The sequence below is a fragment of the Bos indicus genome, chromosome 7 (genome assembly GCF_029378745.1).
Source record: "Bos indicus isolate NIAB-ARS_2022 breed Sahiwal x Tharparkar chromosome 7, NIAB-ARS_B.indTharparkar_mat_pri_1.0, whole genome shotgun sequence".
Lineage (NCBI taxonomy): Eukaryota > Metazoa > Chordata > Mammalia > Artiodactyla > Bovidae > Bos > Bos indicus.
The window spans coordinates 81,503,928-81,519,910 of NC_091766.1; the positions used below are offsets into that span (position 1 = coordinate 81,503,928).

The 15,983-nt window shown below is 41.5% G+C and overlaps 1 protein-coding gene across 5 annotated transcripts in view; it reads right to left on the reverse strand.

Annotated features, from left to right (window-relative positions):
• The window catches only part of SSBP2 (single stranded DNA binding protein 2), a 310,974-nt gene extending 296,352 nt beyond the window's left edge, over positions 1–14,622 (reverse strand). For 3 of the 5 annotated variants that reach the window (XM_019965385.2, XM_019965384.2, XM_070793992.1), the window contains exon 1: positions 13,495–13,649. In XM_019965385.2, the coding sequence (XP_019820944.2) occupies positions 13,495–13,556 (62 nt within the window). In that variant the 5' untranslated portion in view covers positions 13,557–13,649. Of the gene's footprint in view, positions 1–13,494; positions 13,654–14,566 lie in introns of those variants that run through there. The other 2 variants (XM_070793993.1, XM_070793994.1) reach the window with 2 other exon arrangements.
• Between the last annotated feature and the right edge of the window lie 1,361 nt (positions 14,623–15,983).

Below are 15,983 nucleotides of genomic sequence, written 5' to 3' on the forward strand. Positions count from 1 at the left end.
TCCCTAGTGAGTTTTAATCGTGCACATACCTTCAATAAACTGTCTTCACATGTTCTTTTAAGGGAGCTATCCTACTGGGGATCTAATACAAATACAGAAATATTACTAACTAACAGCATGTTAGCCAGTGATTGCTATATCATGGACTCACTTGTTAATGATTCCCCATCTTACAGAAAAGCATCAGCATCATTTTTTGGCATTAACTAACTTCATTATGAAAATCATTTTACAATATATACATATACATATATCCAATAATCACAATATACATTTTAAACTTATCCATACTGTATGTCAATAACATCTCAAAAACTGGAAAACAAAACAAAAAACTCAAATTTTATATTAACTATTTCTCAATCCAAAACCAAAAGAAAAAAACTGCCTGTGCCTCACCCTGGATATAGCTTGGTACTGCCAGCTTAATATGGTCACAGTAGATTCTTCTGTGGGTGCAAAAACAGTGTATTAGTTTCCTATGGCTAGCTTCCCTCATAGCTCAGTCCGTAAAGAATCTACCTGCAATGCAGGAGACCTGGATTCGATTCCTGGGTCGGGAAGATCCCCTGGAGAAGAAAAAGGCAATCCACTCCAGTATTCCTGCCTGGAGAATCCCATGGACAGAGGAGTCTGGCAGGCTACAGTCCATGGGGTCACAAGAGTCGGACATGACTTAGTGACTAAGAGAGAATGTGTAACAGATTCCTATAAATTTAATGGCTTGAAACAACACAAATTTATTATCTTCTATACTGGAGATCAGAAGTACTAAAATTAAGGTGCTGGCAGGGCTCTGTTTCTTTTCAAGGGTCTAGAATCCACTTTCTGCCTTGTCTAGCTTGTTAAGGATGACTGCGTTCCTTGGCCCGCTGGTCTTACCCTTTCCCTTCAAAACCTGCAGCGTTCCCAATCCCCTTCTCTTCTGTCACCACATGGCCTTGCCTGACTCTGAACCTCTAGTCTCTCTCTTACAAGGACTCACGTGATTACACTGAGCTCATGCAGATCATCTAGGGAGGAAGTAACCCATCTCAAGATCCTTCATCCAAGATTTTCAACTTAGTCATATCTGCAAAGTTCATTTCCTAGGTAACACAGTCACATGTTCTAAGGGTTAGGATGTGGCCATCTTTGAGTTGCCATTATTTAGCCTATCATAGTAAAAATCCAAGGTGCTGGTTGGGAAAAAAACACAAAGACAAGAAATGGAAACATCATTTAAAGTTTTAGTTAAAAACTTGCCTATACTGTAATCTTTTTGGCTCTGAATCCAATTTACTGACTGAGTAACAATCTGAATTAAAAATAAATTAGTAAGTCATTTCCCAAGATGAACTTCTACCTGAAAACTATTCCCAGTATACACACACACACGTATGTTGTGTAAATGTATGCATTTTATGGTAAAACAAAAAATCCTCACTGAAGTTTTTGTCATTACAATATTTCTAAATGAAAGAATAATAGTATCAGTCCCTCAGTTTAATTTGAGGGGAATTTGAAATACCTTTAATAGCTTCCTAATAACAGCTATTGCTTAAATGTACTGATAGAGTGTAATAATCACATAATTTTAATCCCATTTTAATGACACTGTGAAAAAGTGAAACAACGGAATTGTTTCTATTTTCTCCAATAGTCAGTACTATAGAAATGACTATGTAATAGACTCAATATTTTTGTACTATTGCTCCTAGACCACATGGAACCTTCCAGATGCCCTAGTCCAAAAACAAACAAAAAAAAACCCAACAGGCCATATGCTGGGTAGAAGAGAGAATGAAAGGAAACTCATAATTAAAGGAGAAAGCATTTTTTCTACACATTGCATATTCTTCTATTTATTTCTGTCTCTAAAATTTACCATGTAAAGTAATTCATTCCAGATTACTTTGCCTCTAGATACAGAAAGAACGGAGAAACAGCTCTACCTGAAATTATAATCTGAACTCTTAATTGGCATCGTCCTCTCTGAGAAGCATTGTATCCAAGTTGTTAAATCTCAGATACCAGCTAACAAATTTGGAGCTACGTGTGGAGGGACCACTTTGGGTAGCTATGATTCTGCCCACCTTTTTAGCACCTGTAAAATGTTTTCTTTAACCTTCTTCCTTAACCTCTTCCTTCTTCAATGCATCCAACCCCAAGTAAAAACGGATATGTGTAAAGAGAACTATCCAAGCAATCCCCTCCCCCTCACTACCCTCGTGATTTCCATTATTTTTTTTCCCATATGAGGCAATAAAACACACTGAAGCAAGATGTTTAAAATCGGCAGTGGACTCAGAAACCTGGGTCTGAATTCATACTATACAATTTACTACCTGGCCTTGGACAAAGCATATAACCTCAGTGAGACTCAGTTCCCCCCTATGTAAAATGGGGCTTTATATCAACTTTATGAAGCTAATGAATGGATTAAGCGAGTAAATGAAAAAGCCAGATACAAAATGACAAACATTGCATAATTATACTTTGGCTCAGTTGGTAAGGAATCTGCCTGCAATTTGGGAGACCTGGGTTCGATCCCTGGATTGCGAAGATCCCTTGGAGGAAGGCATGGCAACCCAATCCAGTATCCTTGCCTGGAGAACCCCATGGACAGAGGAGCCTGGGGCGCTACAGTCCATGGCCTCACAGAGTCGGACATGACTGAGTGACTTACACACACACAAAGTATTCTTGCCTGGGAAATCCCACGACTGAGTGACTTTCACACATACATACACAAGCATTCTTGCCTGGGAAGTCCCACAGACAGAGGAGCCTGGCGAGCTACTATAGTCCATGGGGTTGCAAGAGTCTGACACGACCTGGGGACTAAACCGCCAGAGTCGAACACAACTTAGTGACTAAAGCACCACCAAAGTATCTAGAAGAGTCAAATTCACTGTGACAGAAGGGCGACTGCCAGGGGCTGGGGGAAAAGAGAAATGGGGAGTTACTATTTAAAGAATACAATGTTTCAGTTTGGGAAGATGAAAAAGTTCTAGAGAGGGTTGGTGATGATCCTGCACAACAATGTGAATGGACTTAATAACCAGTATATACATACACATACGTATATTGTGTAAATGTATTTTATGGCAAAAAAAAACCTCACTGAAATTTTTTCATTGTGTGAAAGTCACTCAGTTGTGTCTGACTCTTTGCAACCCCATGGACTGTGGTCCTCCCAGGCTCCTCTGTCCATGGAATTCTCCAGGCCAGAGTACTGGAGTGGGTTGCCATCCTTCTCCAGAGGACCTTCCCAACCCAGGGATGGAACCCAGGTCTCCCACACTGCAGTCGGATTCTTTACCATCTGAGCCACCAGGGAAGCCTGGTGTTTTTTTATTCATTACAACATGTTTAAAAGAAAGAATAATATTATCAGTCCCTCACTTCAATTCCAGGGGAAAAAATGCTTATTAAAAAAACCTTTAATAGCTTTCTAATACATAGCTATTGCTTAAATGCACTGATAAGAGTATAATCATCACATAACTTTAATCCAATTATAAATGACAAATAGCACATAACATTGTGAAAAAAATGAAATGTACACCTAAAAATGGTTAAAGTGGTAAATGTTATATATATATATATTTTATATATATACTTACAACCATAAACACAAAAACAAGAAAAGAATATTCTATCAATAATCCATATCAAAAAAAGCTCTCTCCCTTATTGGAGAGAGGCACAGAAGGAAAAAAAAAACACTACCTCAGCTCTCCAAATAGAACCTAACTGGCAAAAGAATAGAGTTCATCAACCTAAATTAGCATAAATCTTCACAGACTAGAAATCCAAACTACCTCCAAATCCCAACCAATCAATTTATATATCAAAAGCATATAAAGTTCAAATAAATAACAGATTTTACTTACGGTGTAGCTGTTAAATCAAATCTATACTTAAGCTTTCTTAAAATATATATGAATCTCTTATTTTAAAAGAGGCAGCTGTAGTATAAAGAAACAAACACTGACCTAGGAACCAAAAAAATCTAAATATGACTAAACTCTGCCATGTATTACCTATATTACTGCAGTTGGGTAAGTCAATTTCCATGTATAAAGCTCTACAGTCAATGGGAATTATCACCTACCTCATAGAATTATTGAGAGATTTAAATAAAGCACATTAAAATGCCTTGAAACTCTAAAGCATAATTCCATTTATACTATTAATTTGTTGAAACACAAAAAGACTATTCTATCAAAAATTCATATTAAAAATGTACATGTATTTCACACTGATACAACTAGGTAATCTCCTGTAGTCCTGAAAGCCACAGAAGACACTAAATGCCTATATTAGAGAAAACTCTTCTTTAGGAACTACATACTAATCCTCATTCTAAATATTAGAAATATTGGGGAGAAAATGAGCTAAATATAGTGATATCCTGTTGTGATATATTTATAACCAGTTACATCCTTGATCCATTAATTCTACAAATATCTATTTGGAATATTCTGGAATATCCTACAAATATTCCACTCCAACCACTGTGTTAAGCAGTAAGACTACAGTGGTGAAGACAATACCCATGGTTCTTTCTCATCAGGGACGTTCCAACCTAACCAGATGAGACATTAAACAAAACATCACACAAATGATCCATGAATTTGTGACAACATGAAAAATGAAAAGTAGAGGTTGCTACGATGCACAGTAAGGGGGTCTTATCCAATATAGGAAATTTATGAGAAATAATTATCCAGTTGTACCATCTTTCTCAAACCAACAGGCCTTAAGTGTTCAATAAATCTTAACTATTTCTTACATCAATAATACAAAAGCCAGGTGTTCCACTCCCTTCATTAGGAACAACTATATTCCTGGGGTTTAGAAGATAAGAGATAGGCAACCTTTTTATTTAGGAAGACATACAAACTAAACTCACCACCCAATTGCTCATTAACAGCTAAAACCACTCTAGGAAGCACAGCTTCTCATCCCAATTTTGACTCATATTTTATGTATCAATTATGCTGATGCTGAGAGGTTACCTCAGCATCTACTACCATTGGGTAGTTTAGCCTGTTTAAAATGCTCTAACCCCAAATCTCCTCATGACTGACTCTTTCAATATTACTCAGGTCTCTGCTTATTCAGGTCTCCCCTGAACCACCCAATCTAACGCAGCCTTCCTGTCATTCTCTATATTACAATTACACTACTTTATTACCTTTTTAGCACTTCTATCTGAAATTGCCTACTGTATATATTGGGTTAGCCAAAAGATTCATTCAGATTATTCCATAAGATGTCCCAATATTTACTTGTTTATTATTATATGCTTCTCTTTCAAACTTGAAAGTAAGTTCCATAAGGCAAGGACCCATTTCATTCTCTCCGTATCTTCAAGATACATCTTCCTTGCCAAAGACCTCCAGTTGTGCTTAGGTAGTTCAGATACAAGTGAGGAATGTTCCCAGCCTGGAGGATGACCAATTTAAGTCAGTTATGGTTATCCCATTACCGTTCCCAGTAACTGGTTTAGCGGAGGGAACTTAACAGTTTCCTTCAATAAGGCATAAGAAGACATCTGCTAAGTACCTCAAGAAGAAGCTTTTCTCTCTGATTAATGAGACATAAAGGAAAAACCTTGCCCCTTCTCCTGCCTTTATACTTGGTTGTATGAGGAAGTGACTCCGGGAACCTGATGCAGGGACGATGCATTCATGGGAGGGAAAAAATGAAGATGGAAGAGAAGCTGATCTCCTGGTGTTCTTGAGTCTCTATATCAACGCAGAAACTACCTCTTCTAGACATCCTGTTATATAAGAACTATTCTTAAGCCCTGACCAATTAAGCCATTTTCTATGTCTTGTTTTGATACCCACCACCAAAAGCTTCCCTGGTGGCTCAGAGGTTAAAGTGTCTGCCTCCAATGCGGGAGACCTGGGTTCAATCCCTGGGTCGGGAAGATCCCCTGGAGAAGGAAATGGCACCCCACTCCAGTATTCTTGCCTGGAGAATCCCATGGACGGAGGAGCATGGTGGGCTACAGTCCACAGGGTCGCAGAGAGTCAGACACGACTGAGCAACTTCACTTTCACTTTCTTTCCTTACGAAAAGCACAATAATCTCTTAAGTCTCTTGTTTCTCCTGTAATATTAACAGAAAGCAGTACCTACAGTCTAGCAGATTCTTGAGATTAAATGAGACAATGCAATTAAAGTGCACAGCCACTAAGTCATGTCCAACTCTTTGTGATCCCATGGACTGAAGCTTGCCAGGCTCTTCTGTCCATGAAATTCTCCAGGCAATTTCCTTCTCCAGGGGATCTTCCCCATCCAGGGGTCAAAGATTCTCTACCGCTGTACCACCTGGAAAGTCCCAAGTAAAGTGGCAAATATAAACAAATACTCAAATGATAGCATCTGCTGTTACTGTTGCTATTAAACATTTAACTTTCTACGACAAAACTCCACAAACTCTTTATGTAGTATTTGGGATTTTGTTATTTTACAGAAAAAAAAAAATCATTTTAATCCTGTTTAAATAAAATCATTTTTAACAGGATTACTCATTCACTTTCTTTACTTTTTTATATTAGTAAAGAAGATTTTTTTTCCCTCAAGTTTGAAGTAGGTAAAAGGAAGAATCAAGGCAAATATCAGATCACTAAAGAAAAATAATCATATTAATTTCAGGTGAGACTCTGGTTTTGGCATCAATTCCTCCCTTAACTTACACAGAGCTAAATAAAAATTTTCATCTACTATCCTTATCTTCACAAATATTTTGTTAGTATTTTAAGATGGCTTGTGTTGTGTTAGTTGCTCAGTTGTGTCCAACTCTATGCAACCCCACTGACTATAGCTTGCCAGGCCCCTCTGTCCATGAAATTCTCCAGGTAAGAATATAGGAGTGGGTAGCCATTCCCGCCTACAGGGGATCTTCCTGACCCAGGAATTGAACCCAGGTCTCCTGCATCGTAGGCAGATTCTTTACCATGTGAGCCACCAGGGAAGTAGATTACACTAACTACAAATTTATAATATGTTAGTAACTAAATCTGTATTAAAAATACAATTACAAAAAATTCTTTTTTAAAAGAAGTGTTATACATCAGTGTCTACAATTTTTTTCTGTGCTCAACTACTTGTTTGATATGCCATGAAGCAAAATTAACACAGATCAAAAATAAGAGATTTCCAGGTCATTGGTTTAAGCTCACTCCCATTGAATTGTAATCTAAAATGTTATGATGGCTCATTACTATTGGAAAGCAGTATGGGTCTTACATGAAACAGAATAATCAAAATTCTTAAAGTATAATATGAAGGTGGTTTTGTCACTACTAAAGAAGTGGCACCAACTGAAGTGTCTCTTTTAAAGAGGAACAAAGAACAAATACTAATTCCTTCACTGCCCAGAAATGCCCAGGCTCTTGTGAGCTCAGATAAATTTCTGGTTCTATCAATATTACAAAAACATTATTAGCACCACTTCTCAAAAATCTTTACTAACCCACTCTGACAAAAATTACCAGTTACCCATTATGACCAATAAAAATTTGAGCAACTTGTACAGCTATTAGAAGTTACCTGGAAAAACACTATTCTTCCCTGGTTGGAACATTTTTCTACCTGTTTTTCAACATCTCACACAGTGACTCAGATACATAGTTCAGGGAAAGAACAGCCTCCACTATTTCTGTACTACTGAAAACAGGTAGGATATAAATCTTGGCAGACCACCTTTTGGATCACTCTTTAGCGTATACACAGGGTTTTGGTAGTATAGTCAAATAACTCACAGTTCAAGTCATGTTAAGTTGTATACATGTGTTACATTAATAGATGTTACATATGTAAAACATATGTAAAATCTGACAAGCAAATTTTAAAATCCAAATATAACCACTTACTTTTAATTCCAAACTCTTTTCAGATTTCAAAATATATCTTATTCTATTGCTCCAGTGCTATTTTAAAGCCCTCCTTTGATAAGCAGTAAGTTATTAATAAAGTAATATTTTAGCATGTTTACAGAGGCTTACTAACCAACAATACATCACTAGTACACAAATATTTTCTATCCTTCCCATACCAATGTCAAAGCAATAAAGTACACACAATAGTAGGGAATAGTCCCACATATTACAGAATAAAATTATCTTCAATACATATTTTAAATTAAACATTCTAAGTAGTTTCCTGTCTTTTAAGTCTAGTACATTAAGCCTCAATCCTATGTCCCAACATTAATGTAATGGTTGTGATCTCTATGGAAGAGAAAACATTCTAAATTTCCCAGATTTTACTTCTAATTCTAAACTGTTAGGGTGGAGTGTTAATAAACAGCAACCTCGGTATTCCAGCCCTTGTTTACAGTGTATGTTTCAATTTTAAAACAAAATAATTCTATTTTCTAGTAGTAACTGAAAATGTAAGATGCATTTAGTTCACTACTGCAAAGTAAAACTTAATTTTTTTCACTCTAAATTGGTTTTATATGGCAAATTGGCCATAGGGTGTGGAAATAAACCTATTTTTTTTTTTCTTTCACAGCTCTGAAAAAATACATCTCAACATTATTACTATTTCTAAGAGTAATAAACCTCTAAATAAACAATACTAAAAGTTAACTCTCAACATCTTACACTTTTTTCTTTAGATTTGTTCCTTCAAAAAAAAATCATTTTTTGGATACTTCTAAAATAATGGAAAGGAGATCAATCAAAAAGTAAGGCTCCCAGAGCTGACATATTAGATACAAGTTATTTTGGAGGAAACATCCTGGGGATTGAGAAGGGAAGAGTCAACTGAATATCATATAGAAAATTTAATCCCCGTAAAGGTATTCCTTCATTGGTTTTAGAAATCTTGAATTGTGTTAAATGAATTAACTGCTTCTCAATTAAATTTCTGACGAGATCTGTATTACTTCACTTGCCTTATTTCCTTTAGGAAAAAAAGGAAGGAAGGAAGAAGAAAAGTTTACCATTTTTAGGGGGGGAAATTTAATTAAAAAGAGGTCATGCTGATGCTAGTATCTACAAACTCTCTTATACGGAGTATTTATTGTTTTTTCCAAATTTCCAAAATTCATTTGACTAAATTCTATTTCATGCATAATCATGGCAGTCTATGTGAAATCATATTTAAATGATCATTAGATTTTAACCACTTAAAAATGAGTCTATGTTGTTTTCATAGTTTAAAAACCAAAGTTACTTCTCAGAGCCCAGGGTCAAATGTACAGACTTCTATAGTTTCTGACAAGTTTAACTTAATGTCACTATTTAGTATCTTTGTTCAATGTTGTTTTGTAACACATTGATCTTTCTGTGCTATTACATAATTTTAAAGATGAAATTAGTTTAACAAAAAGTAGTATCACACTCATCTATTTGCAGGTGCTAGGTACTCTTTCTGTGGCAGTGGTGGCATACAGAGTGGTCTAAAATTCAGCAACATTTCATATAGAACTTGTTCACTACAGTGTCTAATTTTAAAACTTAAATGATCACACAAAAGTTCCAGAAGGAAAAAGTCTCAAGAAGCAAGAATTTTTCATTATTTTAGGCTTTCAACTTTCCCTCCTAAAGTTTGTCTTCCCCATACCATATACATGTCTGCAATCTGTGAAAATGAAGGGTATCAGCATAAGGTGCATCAATGGTCAAGACTACATATCTGATCAAATATTTAAAGTCTGTTATATCTGATTATGTAAAGCTGTTCCCTAAATCTGTAGCAATCTACCCGAAATCAAGAAGGCAAACTAGGATGGTGAAAAAAATGTATCTTTCATCTTCAACTACAGATTTTAAGCAGAGATATCTTTGTTAGAAACCCAGCTAGTAGTGTATCTCTGGGCAAAGTTACTCAACTAGTCAAGAGTTTTCTTATTTCTTTAATGGAGAAAAAATTTAAAAAGTATCTTGCAGAATTGTTGGGAGAATTAGAAAAAATAAAGTGCAGAACACAGTGACTTACACACAGAATAACAATTTAAATAATGATTACTCTTTTGTTATCAGTTATTTTTTAAATATCCCTAAGCTAGAGAATATGGAATTCAAACTTCCAAAGTCCTTATTCTGGAGGTCACTGAAAAAAATTTTTTTCACATTGAAAAAATGCCCTTGAGTCTAACATCTTCATTATTCAACAGTATTTAGTTGGTGCTTTTGACATTTGAAGACACTATTCAATGTCAAGGACACCTCAGAGAAGAAATCCCAAGTATTATCCCTTGCCCTCAAGAAACTTACATTTTAGAGGAAGGCAGATATGAAACAACCAATTGCATAGTTACTTAATTGCAACTGAGACTACAGTACAATGTTACAAAGAAAGCCTGCTAAAGGGGGAAATGACCTAACAGGATCAGAATTTATATTTCTACACAAACATCCCTCCTCCCTCCAAGGGTTTTCAATCACCCTGTCTATAATTAAACCTAATCCAAACTTCTGTATAGACTTGACCCGTCTGGCTTTTAAAACAATGAAATCAGTAATTAACCTGACTTCAGTCATTTTTATGTTCAGAAATGTATAGTGAAAGTATAGAACCTGCATAAAATCTACAAATTAATTTCAAGTATCCCATACAGTGACTTAATGAAAGAGAAAGCAAAGATATAATATAGATAAGGGCCTGTCTGCTCTCCTCTATGAACTCAAAAGAAAATGTATTTCTTGATGGATTATAAAACAAGTATTTTTATTTTATGTACATGCCATTATTTTTAATGATGACTCATTTTTCAGAATGTTTTTATTGTAAAATGTTTACATATTCATTACTGAAAAACATTATTTCTGTGATTTTTAAGGTCAGTACAGTTCTAATTTGCTATATAAAAGAACATTCTTCACTCAAGCACTTTTTGAGGTCTACCTCCTTAAAAAAAATTTTTTTTTAGGTGATATCCATTTTAAAGACAACTTCAAGATACCTATCTTCAAAAGTCAGTAGGTTATTGTGGAACAGTGCCCTTAAAGTCCCAAGTACACATAAAGGGCAAAAAATGAGTAATCAGATCAACTCTTCTAGCAAAATGAAACTTATTGCATCAAACAGAATCTACCTCAATGTTTGTCTTAGATTCAAACAACATTCGCCTAGAAATTAACGCAACAACAGTTAACTCAGAATGGTCATTGTCAATTCTCCAAAAGTGGCCTCTTTACCTATATGTAGTCCATAAGGCAAAGCAATCCAGGATTCCTGCTGCCAATTATAATGAAGGGAAGAAATTTATTTAAATCAAATAGCACCATCTAGCAGAACTCTCACCACCTGGCTTACAAGTGTAGATGTTACTTGGTGTTCAGTTTGGTAGACTTGACAGCAAAATGGCAATTATTTATTTTCGTGACATAACCACAGAATTAGAGCTAGAAAGGACTTAAGACACACCAGGTTCAACTTCCTCATTATTATGCTAGATGCTTTTAAAATTTTTTTACAAAGTTATCATAATATAGATTAAATTCAGCCATTCCTGGAAGTTCAAATAAAACCCAAAATTTGGATTCTCAAATTCAACCACCCTGAAAATAAGTAAAATATACCTCAATACACATTTCAATTCCTTCACTCCCAAAACTATGAAATCCAAATACTCTGTAATCATTAAAACATCTTCCCTAAATGTTTCTATTTTCTCAGATATATTGCCACTAAATGATAAATGCACACAAATTACGCTATCTCAAAACTTCAATTTCAGTAACTTGCTATTTCTTAACCAACCTATAATGCTAAATCTTTTACATACTCCTAGTCACAGCAACAAGATCCTGAATACAGCTCAGAAAATACCTTGGGGGTGAGGGGGGCGGGGAGTATCTTTTTTTGGTTTGTTTTGATATGCCAAGGCCTGCCGCCCCTAAATCCTATAGGAATTGCGTTTATTGCTACCAACACGAAGATTAGGAAATGTTCCCAACCGTAGGGCACAAGAAACTTTCAGAAGACTATTAACTGCCTAAAACTAGGAGGGAAACCCGGTAGTTTCTGCACATTCGGTTTTTATTTACGCAGCTATTTCCTTGTGCAAGGTGACTAAAGTAGCTTTTGAGAGATGCTCTCAGACTTTTCCCCAGTCTGAAGTCCTCGGAAGGGCAGAGCGCGTCCAATGACAGGGATACGCCTCATCCTAAGAATGGAGGTGGTTAATGGGAATCACCATAAGAGCTGCTGCACAGAAAAGAGGGGTTCTTCCTCAGTGGTCACAGTCACTATGCGCTCTCATTTTTAGTAACAACCAAATCACCGTTACAAGCACATAAGAATAGAAGCAAACAACCCTGCTTCGCAGCGTGCCGTGACGGTGGCATCCCAGGCCGGGAGGGGCTCTTTTCTCACCAGCCTCCCCTGGGCTCCCACCGGAGTTAACACCTGTATCTCTTCGCCACACCGACCGAACAACTAACTCCTCCCCGTCTCCACGCTTCGATCCTTCCTGCAAGTCCGGGTTCGGACCACTGCCCCCTCCCCACCGCAGACAGCCCTCCTGGCGCCAGCGGCCGCGGCCCCCACCGCTACTCCTCTGCTCCCCGCGACCCCCGCTCGCCGCCCGGACCGCCACGGCCCTCCACGTTTGGGAGGCTGGAAGTCTCCAAAAAAAAAAAAAGTTCTCCAGCCGTCGCCGCCGCCGAGTTGGGTAGACTGCGAGCGGCAGAAACGCCAGCCTACCCCAGCAGCTCCCGCTTCTCGCCAGCACACTTTTCCTCCCCGGGAACTCGGTCCTTTGACTCCCAAACTTCAGCGGCGCCCCTGGCGCCCCCTGCCCCGGGCTCCGCGGGGCGAACGGGGCTGCGAATGCGGCGTCCCTCCTCCGGACCAGGAAAGCCCCGACGCCCACCCAGCCCACGCCCCGCACACGCCCTCCGCGCCCCGCGCGCGTCTCCGCGCCCAGCGGGGCCCCGCTCGGCCGCTCCACGCCCGGCTTCCGCCCGCCGCGCGCCCGGCCCCGCTGCCTTCGCCTCGCCAGGCGCAACCGGCCCCGGCGCCCGAGCCCCCCGCCGCGGCGCCCCTCGAGCTGCCCGCCCCGACCCCGGCCGCCCCCACCGAACACCCACATTCCCTCCGCGTGCCCTCCTCCACGCAGCTGACCCCTCTCGCCCAACCTCTACCCCCGGAGGCTCTCCGCTCCCCGCAGCCCCGGACCCCAGCTCCAAAGTTACTTTGCGAGGAGGTGAACCCGCGGGTTATTTCCCTCAATCACCCAAACAAGTTTCCATCCCCGCCACCAGCACCGCCGCCGCCCCCCGACACACTCGCTCCCTCCCGCCCGCCAGACCCCACGGCCGCCAGCCCCGCGCGAGCCCCTCCTGGGAGACAGCCGCTCCCCGCACCGCACGCCCCCCACCTCGCGCACCCCTCCCCCTGCCAGCCCACCCCCCGGCTCTCCCCCGGCAGAGAGTGTCTGTGTGTCTGGGTGTCTCCGAGAGAGTGTGCGAGTGCGTGCGTGTGTGTGTGTGCGCGCGTGAGAAGGCGGAGGAGGGTGAGAAGCGGAGACACTTACTTCTCCCGGGCCTGGCTGTCGGACGGGACGGCGCTGCTGTTACTCTTGCCTTTGCCGTACATGCTTGTGCCGAGAGCAGCTCCCACTGTCACGCACCTGTCAACCCATCACAGCCTCCCCGGGAACAGCCCCGTCCCCATGGCGACCCACGCAGCCACCCCCACTATTGGCCGCCCCACGCCAAAGCTCCGCCCCCTTCGCCCAGGCAACGCACGAGACTGACAGGCCTCCCCCCCCACCTCCGGCCTGCCGAAGCGCGCGGCGGCGGCTACAGCCTAAGCGGCAGTCTCCTCCCTCCTTCCCTCCCTCCCGGGTTCCCTCCCTCCTTCCCTCTCCGCTCTCCTCCCTCCTCCCGCTCCTCTCCCCCCCTCCCCCCTCCGAACCCCGGCGCAAGGGGGGAATTAGAAACTGCTCTAGAAGGATTTTAAACAACTGGCTGTTCCCTCCGCCGCCGCCCCTCCCCCCGCACCGCCCGCGCTCGGCTCCTCACTGGAGAGAAGGCGCCGGGAGGAGGGGAAAGTGCGGCCTGGAGTCTCTGGCAGGAGCCGGCGGAGCCGGAGCGGCCCAGACTTCAGGGCGCCCGCCGAGTACGCAGGCAAATCTACGGCCCCAGCCGCCCTGGGGAGCCTCCCCCACCAGCCCCTTTCTCCCGCTCCTCTCCTGTCTGTGACCCCGCGCCGGTACCCAGGATTGATCTCTGCGGTCCTCGGCCCTACTCCCTGCGGTGTCGCCCCCGCCCAGCTCCCAGAGGGCCGGCTGGCGGGGGACACGCGCACTGTTCCCTCGACCTTCTGGCTGAGCGACCGGGAGCGACTCGCCTTCCCTCCGGGGAGGGACTATGCCTCCGGCCCTTGGCGCCGCTGGGGTGGCGTCGCCTGGCTCCTGGGGCCGCGCCCTGCAGCCCGGGGGAGCACTCGGGCTCGGGCCTGGCTCCTCTCTTTAGAGGTGAGCCTGCCTCCCAAAGGTGGCCCAGTGACTCCTGGGGCCTCAATGGCCCCCACCTTGTCCTCCTAAGATCAGGGCCCCGCGACATGCCAGACCTACTGCAGAAAAGGGCCCCGGGTATCCCCACCTGGCCTGCCTCTCCAGCCTTGGGCGTTGATGCCAACTCATCCTGACCTTTGGAGTGGAAAAGACCGTAGAAGGCTTTTAAAAACATCCCTGTCTTTGTCCATCAGGATAGGCCCCAGCTGTGCTCCAAGGTGTACAAAGCTTTTGCCAGAGCTGAACGGCTGCCTGAGAATATTCATGGATCCCAGGCCCCAATCCCATTTCAGTAAAGGCAAAAAAGTTTCTGAAAACACACACAACCTGGCTCCCAACTGAACTCCATCCTTTATCTTGTGGAGATCCTTGGATGTAAAATGAGACAGAGTGCAAGTACGGTTAAAAAGAAGAGATGGGCATCAAATAGGGAGTGACAGGAGAAGTGGGATGCAGTTGGGGGTCAGATAGGGGAAAACATCAAGAAAGGATAAAAAGACATGGAACAGCTATGGGAGGGGAGAGGAAATAACATTCAAATGGAGAAAGAGACCTTTCTTTTCCTCACATGCAGCTTTAAACTTTTAGTAGTAGGATCATAAAAATGTATATGGAGATTCTGAGATAGATGGAATGGAAAGAAATGGGCTTGTGTGGGCATTGACAGCAAGTGATAGGAATATAACATCAACAGAAGGTTAAGGAAGGGCAGTTAGTAAAAATGAAAGAATCAGAAAAGGTGCTGGCAACCAAACATAAATCAAACACTGGGAAAAATGAAGAGAAGGGACCTGCTATGTTAAGGAAAATGAAAACAAAAATGGAAAAGGTAAAGTGTAAAAAGAAAAATAAGAATAACAAACAAGATTAAATGAAGTAGCCATAGAATATAGCAAAAGATGACAATTACAGTAGAGGATTGACTAATACAAAAGGATACAAGAAAAATAAAATGTTTTTATTAAAAGGACAAAAATTCAGCCAATAGAAGTGAAGATAAAGTCAAAAAAGTCACACTGGCTTAAGTTGATTTTTGAGAGCTAATCTACCTTTTCTTATTCAAAATTCTCCTCTCTGTTTACAATAACCTGCAGTGGTGGGGACAGGACATTCTTGGGCTCTGAGGTACTTGGAAGTGTTGCAGGAAGGGGGACCCCTTCCAGGGCCCAAAACTGGGCTCTTGTCTAACACTCGGAAATGAATTGTCCGAGGAGACACATGTGCTGACAAAGCAAGAGATTTTATTGGGAAAGGGCACCCGGGTGGAGAGCAGCAGAACCCAGGAGAACACCTCTGCCACGTGGCTAACAGTCTCTGGTTTTATGGTGATGGGATTAGTTTCCGGGTTGTCTTTAGCCAATCATTCTGACTTGGAGTCCTTCCTGGTGGTGCACACCTTGTTCAGCCAAGATTGGATGCCAGAGAGAGAGAAGGATTCTGGGAGGTGGTCGGACATGTGTCCCCTTTTGACCTTTCCTGAACTCTTCCAGTTGGTGGTGGCTTAT